General features: G+C 40.3%; 1 protein-coding gene across 1 annotated transcript in view; it reads left to right on the top strand.

Annotated features, from left to right (window-relative positions):
• CPAMD8 (C3 and PZP like alpha-2-macroglobulin domain containing 8) overlaps window positions 1-18,732 on the top strand; it is a 139,553-nt gene that overhangs the window by 74,411 nt on the left and 46,410 nt on the right. The window contains exons 27-36 of the mRNA XM_030540055.1: window positions 93-254; window positions 2,255-2,397; window positions 3,734-3,796; window positions 7,996-8,227; window positions 9,021-9,174; window positions 10,942-11,084; window positions 14,465-14,516; window positions 15,307-15,605; window positions 16,128-16,353; window positions 16,995-17,171. Of these exons, the coding sequence (XP_030395915.1) occupies window positions 93-254; window positions 2,255-2,397; window positions 3,734-3,796; window positions 7,996-8,227; window positions 9,021-9,174; window positions 10,942-11,084; window positions 14,465-14,516; window positions 15,307-15,605; window positions 16,128-16,353; window positions 16,995-17,171 (1,651 nt within the window). The remainder of the gene's footprint in view (window positions 1-92; window positions 255-2,254; window positions 2,398-3,733; window positions 3,797-7,995; window positions 8,228-9,020; window positions 9,175-10,941; window positions 11,085-14,464; window positions 14,517-15,306; window positions 15,606-16,127; window positions 16,354-16,994; window positions 17,172-18,732) is intronic.

The following is an 18,732-nucleotide window of genomic DNA, read 5'->3' as shown; positions in this document are numbered from 1 at the left end:
GCACTCCCCCCTGTCCACTCAGTGAACAGGGAGCTGCAGTGAAGCACAGTGTACTTAGGGATGTGATGGCAACTTCTCTCCTTTCTGTTCAGGTTTTCCAGGAACTGGCAGAGTATGATGTTTCTGATGCCTTTGGGGCTCCCAAGGAAGAAGGGCATTTCTGGTGGCCAGGCATGTCCTCACGCAGACGCCGCCGCTCCTCTGTCTTTCCCTGGCACTGGGATATCACCAAAGATGCCCGCTTTGCATTTACAGTAAGAAGCATTCATCTGTGCTCTTGCTCTGACTTCTCTGTCAACTGTCTGTGTGATACAGTCACATTGTTAAAAAACAACCACTTCCATTTGAATAAGATTATTTGGCATCTTAGGCCAGACTTTCAAAAGAGCTCAGTACATTAGGTCTGGGCCACAAGTGTCATAATGGGAGCTGCTGAGTGCTGATCTTTTTTTTTTTTTTTTTTTTTTAAATCTGACCCACAGAGAGTATAGCAATGAGTGCTATGTATATGGATGCTTAGAGAGAGAGCAGCAGTAACAATTAGCAGAACTTCCTGCTCTGTAAAGGAGAGTCTTTTAAAGAAAATTTTTCCTGAAGTTTGCTAATGTTTGAATTAGAAAAGGAGTGAAGGTGCAGACCTATAGGTATCTTCTAACTAAATATTTTAAGATAAGCTTGCTCATGATAAGCACTAATCAGTATGAGGTCTATTAGGGTCTATTCTCCTGCTGACTTAGAGTGATGGCATAATGACTCCCCATAATGACTTCTGGTGGGAAATATACATGCCCCTTGACATAATGAGGTGTGATCCTGTTCATAAAAACATGCCTGACTGTGCTACTCTGCCCACTATAGAACAAGAAGAGAGAAATTAAATTCTGATAAATCCTACCCGTCTCTAGACAGGGGAGTCAGGTCTTGGTGTAAACCATTCACAGAGATCATCTAAATTTTGTAAGGGGCTCCACTGTCAGCCTCATGGGTTCCCATTTCTGCCGTCCCTATTATGGCTACACATAGTCTCATTCTTGCCTATATCTCTGCTCTCATTCCTTTACCTCCAGGGGTGCTGGAACAAATTGTATAGTGGGGGTGCTGAGAGCCATTGAACCAAACTGTAAACCCTGTATATGATGGAAACTACTTCAAACCAACACCCCTAGTTTTCAGCACCTATGTATCTCCCTCCCCCAAATCCTGCTCCTTGCTCCCTGTGGTCATCCTAACTCTCTTGACTTCCTCCTTCTTTTGTCTCCTTTCCACATGCTTGGTTTAATGGCTTTTGTTATGCTGTCCTTACCCTCAACAGTCTCCTGCCCTATCCACCAACACGTTTTTCCTTTCTTTACACCTGCTTCTGGAGGAATTCACTTTTGTTTTTCTTTCCCTAAACTGTTCTTCCTCGACTTCCTCTCCTCTTTCCTCTCCAGGGTGAATGGTCTTGGGGTAGGGCCCATGTACGTGCTTGTAAATTGCTGTGTATGCTTATGGAGCTATATAAATTATTTTAAATAATAATCAGATCTAAAAGAGAACAAAGCATGTGTTCCCTTTGGTGCCTGGACACAGGAGCAGATGTATCTCAAGGTCACAGCCACAGGTTCACATGCTGGGTTATCTTAAAAGTAAATGCACAAAAGCAAGTAGAGCTGACAGACAATTTTCTCATCTCCTTTATGTTTTTTATTGTAAAACTATGTGGACAGCTTCTATTTTGCCTGGTGTCCCTAATGGAACTGGGTTTGTGATACCTGGATGAGAGTCTCCTGGTAACTAAGGGGATGGGGTAGAGACAGAACAATCTGGGAGTTTTTAAACTCCTGCTATGACCAGTGATTAAACCTTCTAGAGCAGAAAGGAAATATAGATGTATGTATATCTCCTAATATGTGTATGTATGTGTATATGTATATATGTATGTATATATATAAAACCTAGCCTTGTTTAATTTTTCACCTACACTTCCTTGAAAATCATACATACACCTCCTTCTGTTAGATATTTGTAAAATGCATTTTCCAAACATTCCCAGAACTCTCTGGGAAGTCTGCTTCCCTCCATGTCCATCCCCTCCTTCCCCCCAAAAAAGTTTCCAGCCATTTTTATTTTCCATAAAACTTAAAAAAAAAATATTCAAATTAGTTTACCTCTATAAATACTTTGGACAAGCTGATGCCATTTGGGAAAGTTCACAGTTGTGCATGCTGAATGTTTCTTTATTGTTGGGTTGTTGTTTTTTGTTGTTGTCTAGGAAACTGGTTTGGTTGTGATGACTGATTTAGTGAGTCTAAACCACAGACAGAATGGAGGCATGTATACAGATGAGGCCGTGCCAGCCTTTCAGCCTCACACTGGGACACTGGTAGCTACCATGCATTCTAAGATTGTACCCAGGTAACATTCTGTAAGGTTTTGTATATGTTTGTAATTCACACTGAGTACAATATTTCTCATAGCTCTGTTTTATCAGGAAACTCCTCAGGTTAGTCAAAGAGAGAGTTCTTTCTGGACACTCTCACAATTTTCTAACAGAACTAGGTAACGGGACAACACAGTGGTAGATGGACTTCAGCATAGACTCATACAAAGTAATGCACCTTGGAAAGACCTGTTAAACTCTTTGCACACACTGACTGGCTGCATTAATTGTCACTTCTTAGGAAAGACAACTCAACATCATTCTGGACAGTGGGGACAGATAACAGCTCGGTATGCAGTAGGTAGTTAAAGCAAATGAGATGCCAGACTGTATGAAGAAGGGATAAGGGAGTAATACGGAAAGTATGATAATGCTGTAAATTGACAGTATGTCCTCTTGGGTGCTGCACTAAGTGCTGATCCCCTTCATATCAAAATAGCTTCAGGAGACTCAGAGGGTGATAATGGAAGCAGTTAGAGGCATCAGGGGAAGGAAGAAAGAAGGAAACTGTGCAATGCGAGGATCTAGAGACAATGCGAGGATCAGTGTGGCAAGGGAAGGGCTACAGGAGATATGGGAGTGGAATATAAAATAGTAACTACTACAAAATAGGCCAATTTGGGGGAGCCTGTCTGCCCCCTTTACATAACCTAAGAAAAAGAGGATGATCGTTAACATTAAAAGATACGTGTTATTTTTCTTCTTTCAGGCTCGTTGCCTGGGGATTGGGGTAGTTGTACAAAAGAACTCACAATTTATTCTGAGCTAATGGTTTTATGTATTTCATTCTTATTCCCAGAATGTTTTGAAAGGTACATTGTTATATTTGAAAATAAATAAAGGGGTGTGTGTGTGTGTGTGTGTGTGTATACGTACACGTGAATATCTATATGTGTTTCCAAATATAACAATGTACCTATATATAATATGTATGGAAGACCCAGATTCAATTCCCTGCTTCTCTGCAGACTTCATGTGTAGCCTTGGGTATGTCATTTAGCCTCTCTGTTCCTCAGTTCCCATCTGTGAAATGGGGATTCACAGGGAATTGTGGGGATAAATATATTACAGATTGTGAAGCACTTTGAAATCTACTGGTGAAAAGTGCTGTATAAAGAGAGAAGTATTATTTCTTATTTTAAATAATATCCTACTAGTGGACCCTTGCTTTGTCTAATTGTGGTGATTACCATGCTCCTGGGTCAAGACATGAGCTGTATTCAAGTGATATAATTAATTTCTTTATTCTTTTCTTGTAACCCTCTATCTCATTAAAATAGTTTATTGCTGAGGATTTATTTCTTGTCTTAGAACAGAGAAGAAAAAAAGAACATTCTTCCCTGAAACATGGATTTGGCACTGCCTCAATGTCAGGTATCTATGGGGAACTTTTCTGCTGGTATCCAGTGGTTTGTGCAGAATCCTGTGAAGATTTTAGTTCACCTGGAGAATAATGTCCCTACATGACAGTCTCTGCCTCACATAACCCTTTAAAACCAACTAAGTGCTGCAACCATATCCTCTGACTTTTACCATACTTTCCTCAGAATCTATTCTTTATAACAGAATCTATTCTTGAAGCTTATTCCCACACCTGAAGTCATAGGGGGAGGGATAGCTCAGTAGTTTGAAAATTGGCCTGCTAAACACAGTGTTGTGAGTTCAATCATTGAGGGGGCCGTTTAGGGAACTGGGGTAAAAATCTGTCTGGGGATTGGTCCTGCTTTGAGCAGGTGGTTGGACTAGATGACCTCCTGAGGTCTGAACTGAACTGTCTACAACAGCACTGTCTTCCCCATAGCAACTCACCATGGTGTCATAAGCAGAGGATTCTAACTGCAGAGAGGGCACAGGAACAGCAACCACCAGCTGCCAAGTACACTTCTAGCTTTTGCTTACTCAGTGCCAGTGGCCAGACTGACTTGCAGATACACCTGGGATTTAATCTGTAGTGAAATCTACTAGTTAAACACATGACACTATTTGTTGACTGATAACATCTCTGTGGATCGTGCACATGGGTTGTTCACTATAAAGTTGTGCTGCACTTGTCAAAATGCTGTCTGTGAGCCACAGGTGTCTTGAAGAACACTTTGCTGGTGATCTGCAGAGAGTTACTGGATCACAAGGTAGTAGGTCTTTGTTTTAATTTGTTAACCTGTGTTAAAATAAAGCTAAAAACGCATTAAGTACTCCCCTAGTATTAATTCCTCATGTGAACAATTGCTGCAGTTGCCACAGGAGTGTTATGCAAATATGAATGTGAGGAGAGATGGTCTGCGTTATTGTTAATGGAGTGAGAGGTTTCCACAAGACAAGCTCTCTACTAGGATGTGGTCCATCCTATCAGGATGCTGGAGTAGTGTGAGACATCCTTCTAAATGTGGGCAGCACTGAGCATCTCTAAGGAGGAAATAAATATTGTCTATGAAGCCTAATTCAAGAAAATTCCTCTGCCCATCTACCGGGGTGTGCAGGGTCACAGAAGGTCATTTTTCAAGGCTCCCATGGATTACTGTGACAAGGAGCCCAAATTGCTGTTTGTTTTTATTTTTGGTACTTGCTGTGTGTGATGTGTTGAGATCGCCTGGACAGCTATGTCTCTAAAGTTGTTGCTCAATATTGCGAAGCGCTAGTGAGCGCTCAACATTGATTTGGCGTGTCAACAAAGCCCCTCCTTTCACTTCCCATTTTGTGTAGGGGTATCCCCAAAATAATCTAAACTCATTGTCTAGTAGATTACAGCCTGTTTCTGGCACAACCAGTGCCGCAAAAATTAATAAATAGATGACTAATCCCTCCCAGAGGCAGCAAAGCTTGGAATAGGAAATGTGAGGCAGATTTTCAAGGGCTTCTCCAAATTTGCAAGTAAACTTCACTCCCAATAAATATTTATAAATTAAATTTGACAGGAATTTGCAGCAAGTGTATCAAATCTTCAATTGAGCGTGAAATATGCTTTGTAAAAATACACAAAGAATGCCAGAAGTGCCTGTTTGCCCCAGCCTGCTGAAGCCCAGTTAATTATAAGTGGGAGACTGTGGAATAAAACGTTGCAGATTGCATTTTCTCTCCCTCATTTCACTATAAATAACTGAGTCGAACATTGTCTGATTTCCACTTCCTTGAATATTAAGAATTTTTTCTTCTATCATTTATAATTAAAATATACACTTCTTAAAAAAGAAACAATGTCTAATGTCGACTTCCCAAACCGATTCTAAAAATTCCTAGAGCCTGGTTGAAGTGTCTAATGGCTGAAAATATGTGTATACCTTGGCCCCTCGCCCAGAAGAGTGAGTGCCCTCATGTGTGAAAATAATATGTTAATGCTGGTTATGGGCTGAAATCCCAGTGGAAAGAACATCAGCTGCAACAAATTGTCTGGTTAAAGAGACTGGAATGTTGCCAGCTCTGAAGCTGGGATGCACTTCCGCTGATTCTCCAGGGTTATGGTTTATGTTGCAGGTACCAACTTTCCAGCTCTTATTATGGTTTCAAACCTTTTATTAGATGTTAAGAAAATAATGTGCTTGAAAGAGGTTAAAATAATATGGAGCTGCTGAGCCAAGTGAATTTCCCAGGCTCTGAATAATAGGAAGGTCCCTGTACTATTCTCTGTAACTTGATCTGGAGAGCTGTCTTCACGGGACAGGGCATTAGAGACTGTCTGACCATAGCACACAGGATTACCAAGGACACACTGAGTCTAGGTTTTCTTGATCCATTTGTTTTGTGTTAATGTTTCCCTGTTGGGATTTACGTAGAGGCTCCATGTCTGCTTCCTTCACGTCACACATCTGCAGTTTTTCATTGATTGTTCAGTTCAGCATTGTTCTTGTTTCTTTGGGTACCTAATTCTATTGTGAAATGTGACAAATATGATCATATTATTTAACTCATTTAACAGGCCAATATTTTACTGGCACCATCAGTTAGGTTACCATTTAAATATTTCTGATAACTAATGGATAGAAATAAATATTTACACAAATATTACTATATTAAAGAACAAAACTATCCAATCAGATAGCAGCTTCAATCAAGAGATAATCTCTCATTCTGTTTTACAATATCTTTTTGGATTTGGCTGCTTTTTAAGAGCTGCGTGGTCAATGCAACTGGTTTAAGTATCTGCTTAAGAACGCAAAGAACTCTTCTGATTTAGGGCTTTTATTGGACCTTTGTTTTTCTCTCTCTCTCGTTCTTCAATGGCAATTGCATGACTGCAACAAATAGAAAAGTAACCTGAAATCTGTTTGTAGCCTTGGTCACTTGTGTAGCACTCATTAGCTAATCCAGTTCCAGGCACTTCCCAATCCCATTAATTGTTGGTTCTTTTCAGAAATGAAATGTTTCTTTCTTTTGAAATAAAGGTAATTTTAAACACCCAAATTAATGCAAAGCCCAATTTAACTTTTAATACTTGGAGTCATACAAACCAATACACAATACTCTGCCTCATTTCCTAACTGTGGTGTTAACACAGCATCATAACAAATGACTTAAAAGCTGTTTATAAGGAACATATTAAAATACATGCTTCATCAGATTTAAAACCTGGCTAGCTCATGCGGAATAGGAGAGGGTTTAACTTGTTGTACTTAAGTCTCTTCTGGGATATGCACAGTGAATCAGCAGGTATCATGTTGTGTGAAGGCAGCATGATATGCGGAGGAGACCATCTGTGCTTATTCTGGGATCTCTCTCACTCTTTCTCCTAGTAACATGCCAGCTGAGATGTAGGTTCTTCTCACAAGGTGCCAGAACTAGCAGCATGTGTATCAGGCTCTGGGAAGGAAATAAGAACTCTAGAGAGGGCCTCCTTCAGTGTGTGCTTGTAATGGCACCAATCATCCTACTATCTGAGCCATGAAATAGCTTTTGTTCTTGCTTTAGAAGAAACTGTCTTGTCTGCCCTTTCAGTCATGGCCAAAGCTCCTTTGTGGAAGAAAGGAAGTGAATGCTGCAGGATGATGTTGAATCCTGATTTTAACAAAGCATGAAGAATGTTAGATGGCAAAATATTGGGACAGACGCACTGTGATATACTCAGACACAGTTCCCGATGTGGCACTGTACATAGCAAATACAACAGGTTCCAACAAAGATTACTTTTATTTCACTATTGGATAAACCAACTTACTCCTTCTCTTTCTTACTTAATACAGACCTTTTCCTCTAAGGAAAGTGATTCTATTGCCAGGGAGCAAATGCCTGTAAAGCTTTTAATCCAGGAAGGATTTAGAAGTTAGATGCCATGTTACCAACTGTACTGCATACTACCCAGTAACTGCTCACCTGCGCCATGTACGTCCAGCTCTTGGTTACAGCAGAGGTCCCAAAAGCGCTGACCTCTAGCAAAAGGAGAATCCAGCTTTGCAGCCTTTGATATCCTGGTGTACAAAGCATAGCTGAAAGCCCTGACACTCCTGAGTCATATATTATACTATATTATGAGTTTGGATTGGGAGGGAATTCCCTAAAGTGTTTAGCTCTGTGAGCTTGAGCTGTGTTCAAATGTATCTCACTCAGCTGGACAGCCCAAGTTATTCCTTTATTCTTTTTGGCAGTGATGTATCAGGAGAAGCACAGCTGCATGTGGAAGTGCCTGACTCAATAACTACATGGATAACAGAGGCTGTGGGTCTGTCTGAGAAGAAAGGGCTGGGACTTGCCAAACAAACAGAACTGAAGACATTTAAACCTTTCTTCATCGATTTCACCCTGCCCTATCATGTCATCCGTGGGGAGCAGACCAAAATCCCGCTGACTGTCTACAATTATTTGGCTGTCTGCATAGAGGTAACAGCATCTTTTCTGCCTTGTTTTTTTTTTTTTTTAATTCATTGCCAAGACACTGAATTTGGTTCTGTCATCAAGGATCATGTTCTATGCATGATGATTGCAGATTCATGGTCAGTAAGGCGTTTGGATGCCATGAAGATGAGTGCAATATACATACTGAGAGAGAAAAATGTATTAGTTTGTACTATTAGTGAAAGTAGCTGCTTTATTTTATTTACTTTTGACAAATACAACATCCTGAATGGTCCTTGCAATACTTTAAAACCCAAATAGTGGAAAAGTCTTTGGGAGACTATCAGAAAATTCCTGTTGAAGCATGGGGAAGGGCTTGATTCTTAGTTAGAAAATTGCTTTAAGTAGTTTACCAGAGATGAGATGCCTGCTACGGATGGACATCTGAGAAGCTTTCTTTTCTAAACATACTCTTTCTGGCTCCAGTGCTCTTCTACAATCATAAGTCAGATATAGATGGTTAGATTTAGAAATGAACATACACAAATAAAGTCAAGTATCAGAGGGGTAGCCGTGTTAGTCTGGATCTGTAAAAGCAGCAAAGAATCCTGTGGCAACTTATAGACAAATAAAGTCAACATACATCCCTTTTCATTTTATAGAGTCACTGCACTGAAGCTAAATCTGCCGTTTAAATCTCCTCTAAGAAATACATTTGATTATTGCGACATGTATGTATCTGTTTGTTGAACATGCTGTGATTTTTGGGTTTTGTGTCAGTTTGTCACTATTACTAGTCTGATTTACATCAAATGCAATTAAATAATTGTTTTCACAGGTTCATGTGAAGATTTCAGTTCCAAAAGGTATAAAGTTTGTTGGACATCCTGGGAAACACCATCTGACAAGAAAGAAGTGTGTGGCCCCTGGAAAGGCCAAACCTACCTCCATAGTCTTATCCTTCAGTGAGCTTGGACTAAGCAACATCACAGGTACTTCAGAGTTATAAACCCTTCTGTGCTGGAGTGCCTGATGGAATTTTGCAAAGCATTCTCCTCCTCACTGCAAAATATCCCCTCAGCTTCAGAGATAGCTGAATCATTCACTGTGAATAATACTTCCTGCAGATTTAGCCCTTTTTTTCCTGTTTTTGAGCTGATCCCAATTTTCTACAAATGGATCCTACATAATCTGATGAGGTTCGACAAGGTCAAGTGCAGAGTCCTGCACTTAGGACGGAAGAATCCCATGCACTGCTACAGACTAGGAACCAAATGGCTAGGCATCAGTTCTGCAGAAAAGGACTTAGGGGTTACAGTGGATGAGAAGCTGGATATGAGTCGACAGTGTGCCCTTGTTGCCAAGAAGGCTAATGGCATTTTGGGCTGTATAAGTAGTGGCATTGCCAGCAGATCGAGGGACGTGATCATTCCCCTCTGTTTGGCATTGGTGAGGCCTCATCTGGAGTACTGTGTCCAGTTTTGGGCCCCACACTACAAGAAGGGTGTGGAAAAATTGGAAAGAGTCCAGCAGAGAGAAACAAAAATTATTAGGAGGCTGGAGCCCATGACTTATGAGGAGAGGCAGAGGGAACTGGGCTTGTTTAGTCAGCAGAAGAGAGAATGAGGGAGGATTTGATAGCTGCTTTCAACTATCTGAAAGGGGGTTCCAAAGAGGATGGATCTAGACTGTTCTCAGTGGTACCCGAAGACAGAACAAGGAGTAATGGTCTCAAGTTGCAGTGGGGGAGATTTAGGTTGGATATTAGGAAAAACTTTTTCACTAGGAGGGTGGTGAAGTACTGGAATGCGTTCCCTAAGGAGGTGGTGGAATCTCCTTCCTTAGAGGTTTTTAAGGTCAGGCTTGACAAAGCCCTGGCTGGAATGATTTAGTTGGGGATTGGTCCTGCTTTGAGTAGGTGGTTGGACTAGATGACCTCCGCAGGTCCCTTCCAAGCCTGATATTCTATTCTATGCAGGGCCACCCGGGGGGGGGGGGGGAGTGGGGCAATTTGCCCCGGGCCCCGCAGGGGCCCCCACGAAACTTTTTCGGGCCCCCTGCAGCGGGGTCCTTCACTCGCTCCAGGGGCCCCAGAAAACTCTCACGGGGCCCAAGCCCCCGGAGCTTCTTCTGCTCTGGGTCTTCGGCAGCAATTCGGCGGCGAGGAGTCCTTCCGCTCCGAGACCTGCCACCAAAGTGCCCCGAAGACCCGCGGTGGGGGGTCATTCCGTCCCGGGACCCGCCGCCGAAGTGCCGGGTCTTCGGCGGCAGGGACTCCCCACTGCCGAAGACCCCAGGCCCCCTGAATCCTCTGGGCAGCCCTGATTCTGTGATTCTATTATAAGGATTCACTGAGGAGTTTGTATAAACAAACTTCTGGCTATTCCCTTTTACTTCACTCTTTGTTATTTGTGATCACCTGTTGTGTTGCGTAGTTACTGATTGTATGACTGAAAATTTAAAATAGGAGACTAATAAATAATCCATAATCCTATACACCCATTCAGGCAAATAATCGTAATGTGAAAATTCATGAATCTTTTATAATTAGTAAAGACTTTCCTCAATACCCAGAGGTTTTCCAAATATTTATGGACTGAGAATAATATGACCCCACAACTAATAATGACTTTTATTTATAGAACATTTGTTGTGACCTCTACTCAGTTTAGAGTAATCCTGAATAGAAAAGTGTTTTAACCTGTTGAAGATCCTGCTACATTTAAATCTCTGATTCCTCTTTTCTTTCTTTTACTTAGCAAAAGCATTTGCTTATGGTGGAACAAACTGCTGCCAGGATGGGATGCAGATCCTAAAGAATGGCAAGCAGTCAGAGGACATTTACTTGGACAAAAGGACCCCAGTTGGGATCGACTATGTCCGTAGTAGTGTTGTTATTGAGGTAAGAGGACATGATTCCATAACAATTCAGGAAAAAAACTAGGTATCACTGGACAGTTCAGTGAAACTTTTAGTTTAGTCAAGACTAAATGGATTATAAGGAACTTCAGGGCAAAGTGATTTAGCAAAGCTGGGTGTGTCCGAGCCGCACAATGACAGATGAGATTAATTTAAGACCTGTTTTTGAGTACCAGTTGATCAAATTGTTCCTTAGATGTGGATTATCTTGTATTTTTCTACTATTATTATTATATTACTGCAGTGCTGAGACCTTACAACTGAGAATGAGACCCCATTGTGCTGGGTGTAAGAGACAGACTCTGCCTCAAACATTTTACAACATAGAATATGAGAGAAAGGAAAGATTTATTATCTACATTTTTAGAAGAGATTAAGTGACTTTCTCAATATCACACAGGTAGTTTATGGCAGATTTGAGCCCAGGCCTCCAGAGTTACAATCCAATGCTTTAACCACAAGGCTGTCCATTCTCTCCAGTCTGCACTGAATTTAATCTATCACCCTGCTAACCTGTAGCCTAGTTTTGTTAGGTCATAGAATCATAGAGCTGGAAGGGACCTCGAGAGGTCATCTAGTCCAGTCCCCTGTACTATAAGTATTTGCAGGACTAAGTATTATCTAGACCATCCCTGACAGATGTTTCTCTAACCTGCTCTTAAAATTCTCCAATGATGAAGATTCCACAACTTCCCTAGGCAATTTATTCCAGTGCTTAACCATTCTGACAGTTAGGAAGTTTTTCCTAATGTCCAAACTTAACTGCCCTTGCTGCAATTTAAGCCCATTGCTTCTTGTCCTGTCCTCAGAGGTTAAGAACAATTTTTCTTCCTCCTCCTTGTAACAACCTTTTATGTACTTGAAAACTGTTATGTCCCCTCTCAGTCTTCTCCTCTCCAGACTAAACAAACCCAATTTTTCAATCTTCTCTCATAGGTCTTGTTTTCTAGACCTTTAATCATTTTTATTGCTCTTCTCAGGACTTTCTCCAATTTGTCCACATCCTTCCTAAAATGTGGCACCCAGAACTGGACACAATACTACAGTTGAGGCCTAATCAGCACAGAGTACAGCAGAAGAATTATTACTTGTATCTTGCTTACAATACTCCTGCTAATACATCCCAGAATGATGTTTTCTTTTTGTGCAAAGCATTACACTGTTGACTCATATTTCATTTGTGATCCACTATGACCCCCAGATTCCTTTCTGCAGTACTCCTTCCTAGGCAGTCATTTCCCATTTTGTATGTGTGCAAGTGATTGTTCCTTCCTAAGTGGAATACTTTGCATTTGTCCTTATTGAATTTCATCATATTTACTTCAGACAATTTCTCCAGTTTGTCCAGATCATTTTTAATTTTAATCCTATCTTCCAAAGCACTTGCAACCCCTCCCAGCTTAGTATTGTCCGCACACTTTATAAGTGTGCTCTCTATGCCATTATCTTAATCATTGATGAAGATATTGAACAAAACCGGACCCAGAACCGATCCCTGCGGGACCCCACTCATTATGCCCTTTCAGTATAACTGTGAACCACTGATACCTACTCTCTGGGAATGATTTTCCAACCAGTTATGCACCCACCTTATTATAGTAGCTCCATCGAGGTTGTATTTCCCTAGTTTGTTTATGAGAAGGTCAAGTGAGACAGTATCAAAAGTCTTACTAAAGTCAAGATATACCACATCTACCACTTCCTCCCATCCACAAGGCTTGTTACCCTGTCAAAGAAAGCTATTGGGATGGTTTGACATGATTTGTTTTTTGACAAATCCATGCTGACTGTTATTTATCACCTTATTATCTTCTAGGTGTTTGCAAATTGATTGCTTAATTATTTGCTCCATTATCTTTCCAGGTACAGAAGTTAAGATGACTGGTCTGTAATTCCCAGTTGTCGTTATTTCCCTTTTTATAGATAGGCACTGTATTTTCCATTTCCAGTCTTTTGGAATGTCTCCCGTGTTCCATGACTTTTCAAAGATAATTGCTAATGTCTCAGATATCTCCTCAGTCAACTCCTTGAGTATTCTAGGATGCATTTAATCAGGCCCTGGTGATTTGAAGACATCTAACTTGTCTAAGTAATTTTTGACTTGTTCTTTCCCTATTTTAGACTCTAATCCTACCTCATTTTCACTGGCATTCACTATTTTAGACATCCCATCGGCACTGAAAACTGAAACAAAGAAGTCATTAAGCACCTGTGCCATTCCCACGTTTTCTGTTATTGTCTTTTCCCGCTCATTGAGTAACGGGCCGACTCTGTCCTTGGTCTTCCTCTTGCTTCTAATGTATTTGTAGAATGTTTTCTTGTTTCCTTTTATGTCCCTAGCTAGTTTGATCTCCTTTTGTCCCTGTATACTTGTGTTAGTTGTTTATATTCATCCTTTGTAGCTGGACCAAGTTTCCACTTTTTGTAGGACTCTTTTTTTGAATTTTAGATCATTGAAGATCTGGTAGTTTGAAGATCTCCCTTTATAGTTTCTCACAATCCTCTTTAATGTTTACTAATTTAAGTAATTGTGTGTCACCTGCAAAATTTTGCCACCTGGTTGTTCACCTACTTTTCCAGATCATTAATGAATATGTAAAATAACTCTAGTCCTAGTACAAATAAGGGGGGCATCCCCCGAGAACCTCATTCCACACTGGAAATATCATGTATTTCTTTATTTTCTAGCTCTTTAAACATTTTGTAATTTATAATAGAACTTAGCCTCTCACCACCAATTTACTTAGTTTTCTTAATAGCCTCTTGTGGGGGAATTCATCAAAAGAAATCTGTATCTACTGATTTTTCTTTATCTGTTATTCTGCTGAGTCTATCAAATATTTATAACAGGCTGGATGAGGTATGATTTTCCTTTACAGAAGCTGTGCTGGTTTGCCTCTCTTATGTCATATTATCTAGGTATCTTTTAAATCTCTTTAATTACTGTTTCAGCTACCTTACATAGACATGAAGTAAAGCACACTGGGCTGACATTCCCAGGGTCACCCTTAGCACCTTTCTAACAACAGATAAAACACTCACTATCCTTCAATATGGTAGATGACTTTAATGATTGAAAATATATTTTTTGTTTGCAGCTCATCCACTAAGTAAAATTCTGAAGCTTTAATGGCTGAAGTTAAGTGCCTAAATCCATACTTAGGTACATTTGAAAGCAATGAAGAGCCATAGTATGTCTTCATGATAACAATGCCAGTGAAATGTCATATTCTATAATGTATAATCGGCCTTTAATGCTATATGACACCAGAACTTTATTTTATGTATGTATAACTAAAACTAAACGGTGGCTGCTGTTAATCCAAGTGCTTATTTTGCTAATGGATTTCTGCCTTTGTATAGCCAGAGGGATTATCCAGAGAATATACCTACAGTGTGTTCTTCTGCCCCAATGGTAAGTTTGTGATTTGAATACAATATGACAAGGTTTGTTTTTTTCCACAATTTAAGTTATAAATAGAAACATGTTGCTTTACCCCTGGAAAAACTTCATTTGTTTCCCTCTTTTCAGTAGGAAAATCAGTAAAATTTATATCCCATCTATTGCTGATCGGTTTACAGCATGTACATCAAGCTATTGATATAAAGGGTCTTTCATACCTGGCTGGTTAAGTATGGACAGTATTAATTGGCCAAATGCTATATGCAAATAAAAAGTGAACTTTCCTTTCTTTTTAAAACTAGCCAAGTGTTTTGCACAGTGGACCACAACTGTGGCTAAATTAGTCTGTAGTATATTTTTAGTTGATTTTTTTTTAATTCAGATCCAAAGTCAGAGTATCCCTTCTGTCTGATTCAGATAAATTGGGTTTGGCTACAGTACATAATTATGATTTGGCTTCTGCTAAACATGGAGTCTTCTAGACCATTTAAATTGAGAATTGAGAAATCATGTATAGACTTCACAAGAAATATACCTGGATTGTTTGAACTAACAAGTCCTAATTCTATGTAGGAAGGAATGCAAGAAAGTGGAGGTTAGAAAGAGACAGTCCTATCTACTCTGCTAGTTTGATTTGTGAGGCACTGGAGTGACAAACGCATACTGATACATTATGCAGCACAAAGCCCCAAGTGTTTGAAGTTCTGTCTTGGGCTAAGTGGGTTTTTATTAACAATTTTGTGACCACCTAACTTAACATCAACATCTAATTCTGACAATATTCCATTATTTCTTTGACTAGAGAAAATTCACATTTCTACACCTAACAAATATGAGTACCAGTATATGCAGAAGCCTGCCCGGATGACTCATTTTGACATTGCAGTGAAAGCGCACAATGATGCTCATTTTGCCTTGTCTTCTGGCCCACATGACATGGCAGAGATGACTGAGATTGTCATTGGTGGGCATCAAAATGCTAAAACGTGGATTTCTACTAGTAAAATGGGTGAGCCAGTTGTCAGCACAGACACAGCTGGCATCCTTTCTTGGGATGAATTCAGGAGCTTCTGGATCAGCTGGAAAAATGGAATTATTCAGGTAGTGAATTTGGCTGTGTGACAAACAGCCTTATGGTCTCTTTATTCCTTAACCGGACTGAGAATACTCTGAGTGTATATATTGCACATTTTCATTAGCCATGTTATAGAAAGAAAGAGCCTAATTTCTGTATCTTTTCTATGTTAAATTTTTATTGGGCAGTTTATATGAGAGCACTTGATTGTATTTCAAAATGTTTTTCTTTTTCATGCAATGCCCTGGGCATCTCAGCTTTAAAAATTATTGTTATTAAGTGTATTAAAAGTATTTGCTCCTGGGGAACACAGGTCCAGCTGGTCAGTACTGATGGGAGACCAGTGGGAAATAACTTGCTGATATCTCCTTAATTTCCAATTAAATCCAGTGGCGTTTGGCTGGTTTATGTAATGTTCTCATGATGCAACTACAGGTTTAAGCCACTGACTCCAAGGGCACATACAATAGATTTCCAAATTTAACAAGAGAGGCAGTTTTGACTTGCATTTTCCTCCTGGAATTGGATGGTTTGCTTGTTCCTTTCAGGTTGGCCATGGTACTCAGAAGCTAAATGAATCCATTATTGTGGAGTGGGCCATCCCCAAACAGCCCGAGGTGAAGTACATTGGCTTCTCCACGGGCTGGGGCTCAATGGGAGAGTTTAAAATCTGGAGAAAAGAAGAGACTGATGAAAATCACAGTGAAGCATTTACTCTTGGAGTTCCCCACAATGTGATCCCTGGATCAGAAAGAGCTACTGCCTCAATAATAGGTACCAACTAAAAGGGACTAGGGGTTAATAAAGATAGATGCTACAAGCTAATATTTAAAAGTAATATGAACCAGGTAGGATAGTCATAACCACTTATAATGAAAAGAATATTACTTTCTGGGATGTGGAATGGTTTGCCTTTCAGTTGCTGGTTTGAACCCAGTCGAGGTTGACAGTGATTGACAGTTGACATCATCTGATGGTTCTTCAGTAGCCTCTATGGAAAGAGATGACAGTACCCAGTGGGCACGTATGGACAAAATCATCACATTCACAAGTTGCACTAACCAGCTGTCTTGTTGATGGTCTTAGCTGGTTAGCCAAGGAGTTAATGAGCCCTGAAGATTGAAATTTCCTCTCTACTCCAAGGGAAAGCCTGCATGACTAAGACTGAGGATCTCTGGGGGTTCCAATTTTATATTAAGGTTTAATGTTCCTGTAAGTGTGTATCTGATGGAAACCAGTGGGCTTAATTGGGTTTGTGCCATTCTAGTTGTGAGTAGAACCTTCATCAGCCATTCAGGTTCCTCCTTCCTCAGTTTTGTACATTTAGAAAATAAAATTAAACAAAGAGACAACAGGGAGAGAGAAGTTAAATATAGTGTAGAGGTACTGAATGTGTGTCTCATTGTTTTAATCAGGCGATGTAATGGGCCCTACGCTTAACAACTTGGACAATCTTCTACGATTACCATTTGGATGTGGAGAGCAGAACATGATCCATTTTGCTCCCAATGTCTTTGTCCTAAAATATCTCCAGAAAACCAAACAACTCAGCCCTGAGGTGGAGAGCGAAGCCACAGATTACCTGGTGCAAGGTACTTCCTCAGACTCATAGGTCTTTTCTGTCTACAGTCTATCAGTAGTCTGGGCCAACAGAGCATCTTACTAGTTTAACATTGTCCTGTCTAGCCTGAAATATCCTGAGTGATGGGGCTCACACCATTTCCCTGTGGAGATTATCATATAGCCTCATAGATATCAGCCTATATTTTCCCTTCTTAATTACTCCTAGTTATACATTCTTTTACTCTCCTAAATATTTTCTTTCTCTCCTAGTTGTTTACAGCCTTCAGATACTTGTGCAAGGTTATTGTGTTTCCATTAGTCATTGCTTAGCCAAGCTGCATGTATTCAGTTTTTTTAATCTTTTTTTCTAAATCAATCTTTCTAGCCCTCCAACCATTTCTGTTGTTCTTTGAACTCCCTCCAATTTGTCAATATCTTCTTAGTTACAATTTGTCCAGAACCAAATTAGTATCCCAGGAGCAGTCATTCCAGAGCCATATGGAAAGGGTCTGTCCCCACCCTGTTCAATGTCAGGTCATTTCTCTGTGTGTGTAGCCTAAAGCAATCTGCTTTTTCAAGTGTTTTCTCTCTCTGCATTCAAACAGGAAGGGTGGTTTGTACAGGATGGTTTGTAGCTACACAAAGCAAGGCTCCCAGGAACAGGGAAGAATTACAAGAAAATTATTAAAAAAAAGAATGATCCACAAGGGGATGGACGCCGGCTGCCTTGTGCATGACTCAGACAATAGCCATGTCATGGAATCATAGAATATCAGGGTTGGAAGGGACCTCAGGAGGTCATCTAGTCCAACCCCCTGCTCAAAGCAGGACCAATCCCCAGACATATTTTTACCCCAGTTCCCTAAATAGCCCTCTCAAGGATTGAACTCATAACCCTGAGTTTAGAAAGTCAAGGCTCAAACCACTGAGCTATCCTTCTCCTCAATTATATGTGACAGGGTTAACTGGGATTTCTCAGAAAAAGTAATCCATTCCCTGTACCCATCAGCAAGAGCCCTATGTTATTTGCCTTTAGGGATTGGGCCATAATTATTTCACTTGGTAGTTTGCTGTGCTCTCTGCTTGCCCTCAAAGTTAGAGCATTTTCTAATAGCCGAGCTCAGTTTCTCATTTTTAATAATATACAGTTTTAATTTCAACCTTTCAAGGGTTTGGGCTTCAAATTCAGCATGTTAATTTACCTCCACAGAGGAAATCCCACAAGGCTATAAACCTTCCTGTGCTCTCTGGGACCCTTGCCAAGTAACAGGTTCTGACGGAGAAAGCCCTTGTCCTGCTTTATGAAGGCCTTTGCACCTTACTGAGCAAGAAAACTTTCTTTTGCCACTAAAATCCATCCATCCAAGAGCAAAATCATAGAACTTATCACTTGCATTTCCCAGCTCCATTCCTTAATCCTCAGTGCTGTGCTGGGCTTCTTGGTAAAATTTCTACCTTACCACATCAGAGTTCTTAAAAACACAGATGAACTCTAGAGAGATGAAGTGTCTCATTTTTGCACCTCTCCAGACTGTAAAAAGGGATGCATAGAAAATGTAAGAACAAGCATTCATAAGAGCAAGCAAGATG

This window comes from Gopherus evgoodei, chromosome 22, assembly GCF_007399415.2.
Source record: "Gopherus evgoodei ecotype Sinaloan lineage chromosome 22, rGopEvg1_v1.p, whole genome shotgun sequence".
Taxonomy (NCBI): Eukaryota; Metazoa; Chordata; order Testudines; family Testudinidae; genus Gopherus; species Gopherus evgoodei.
The sequence above is the reverse complement of the archived record's forward strand: the minus strand, read 5'-3'. Positions and strand labels throughout refer to the sequence as shown.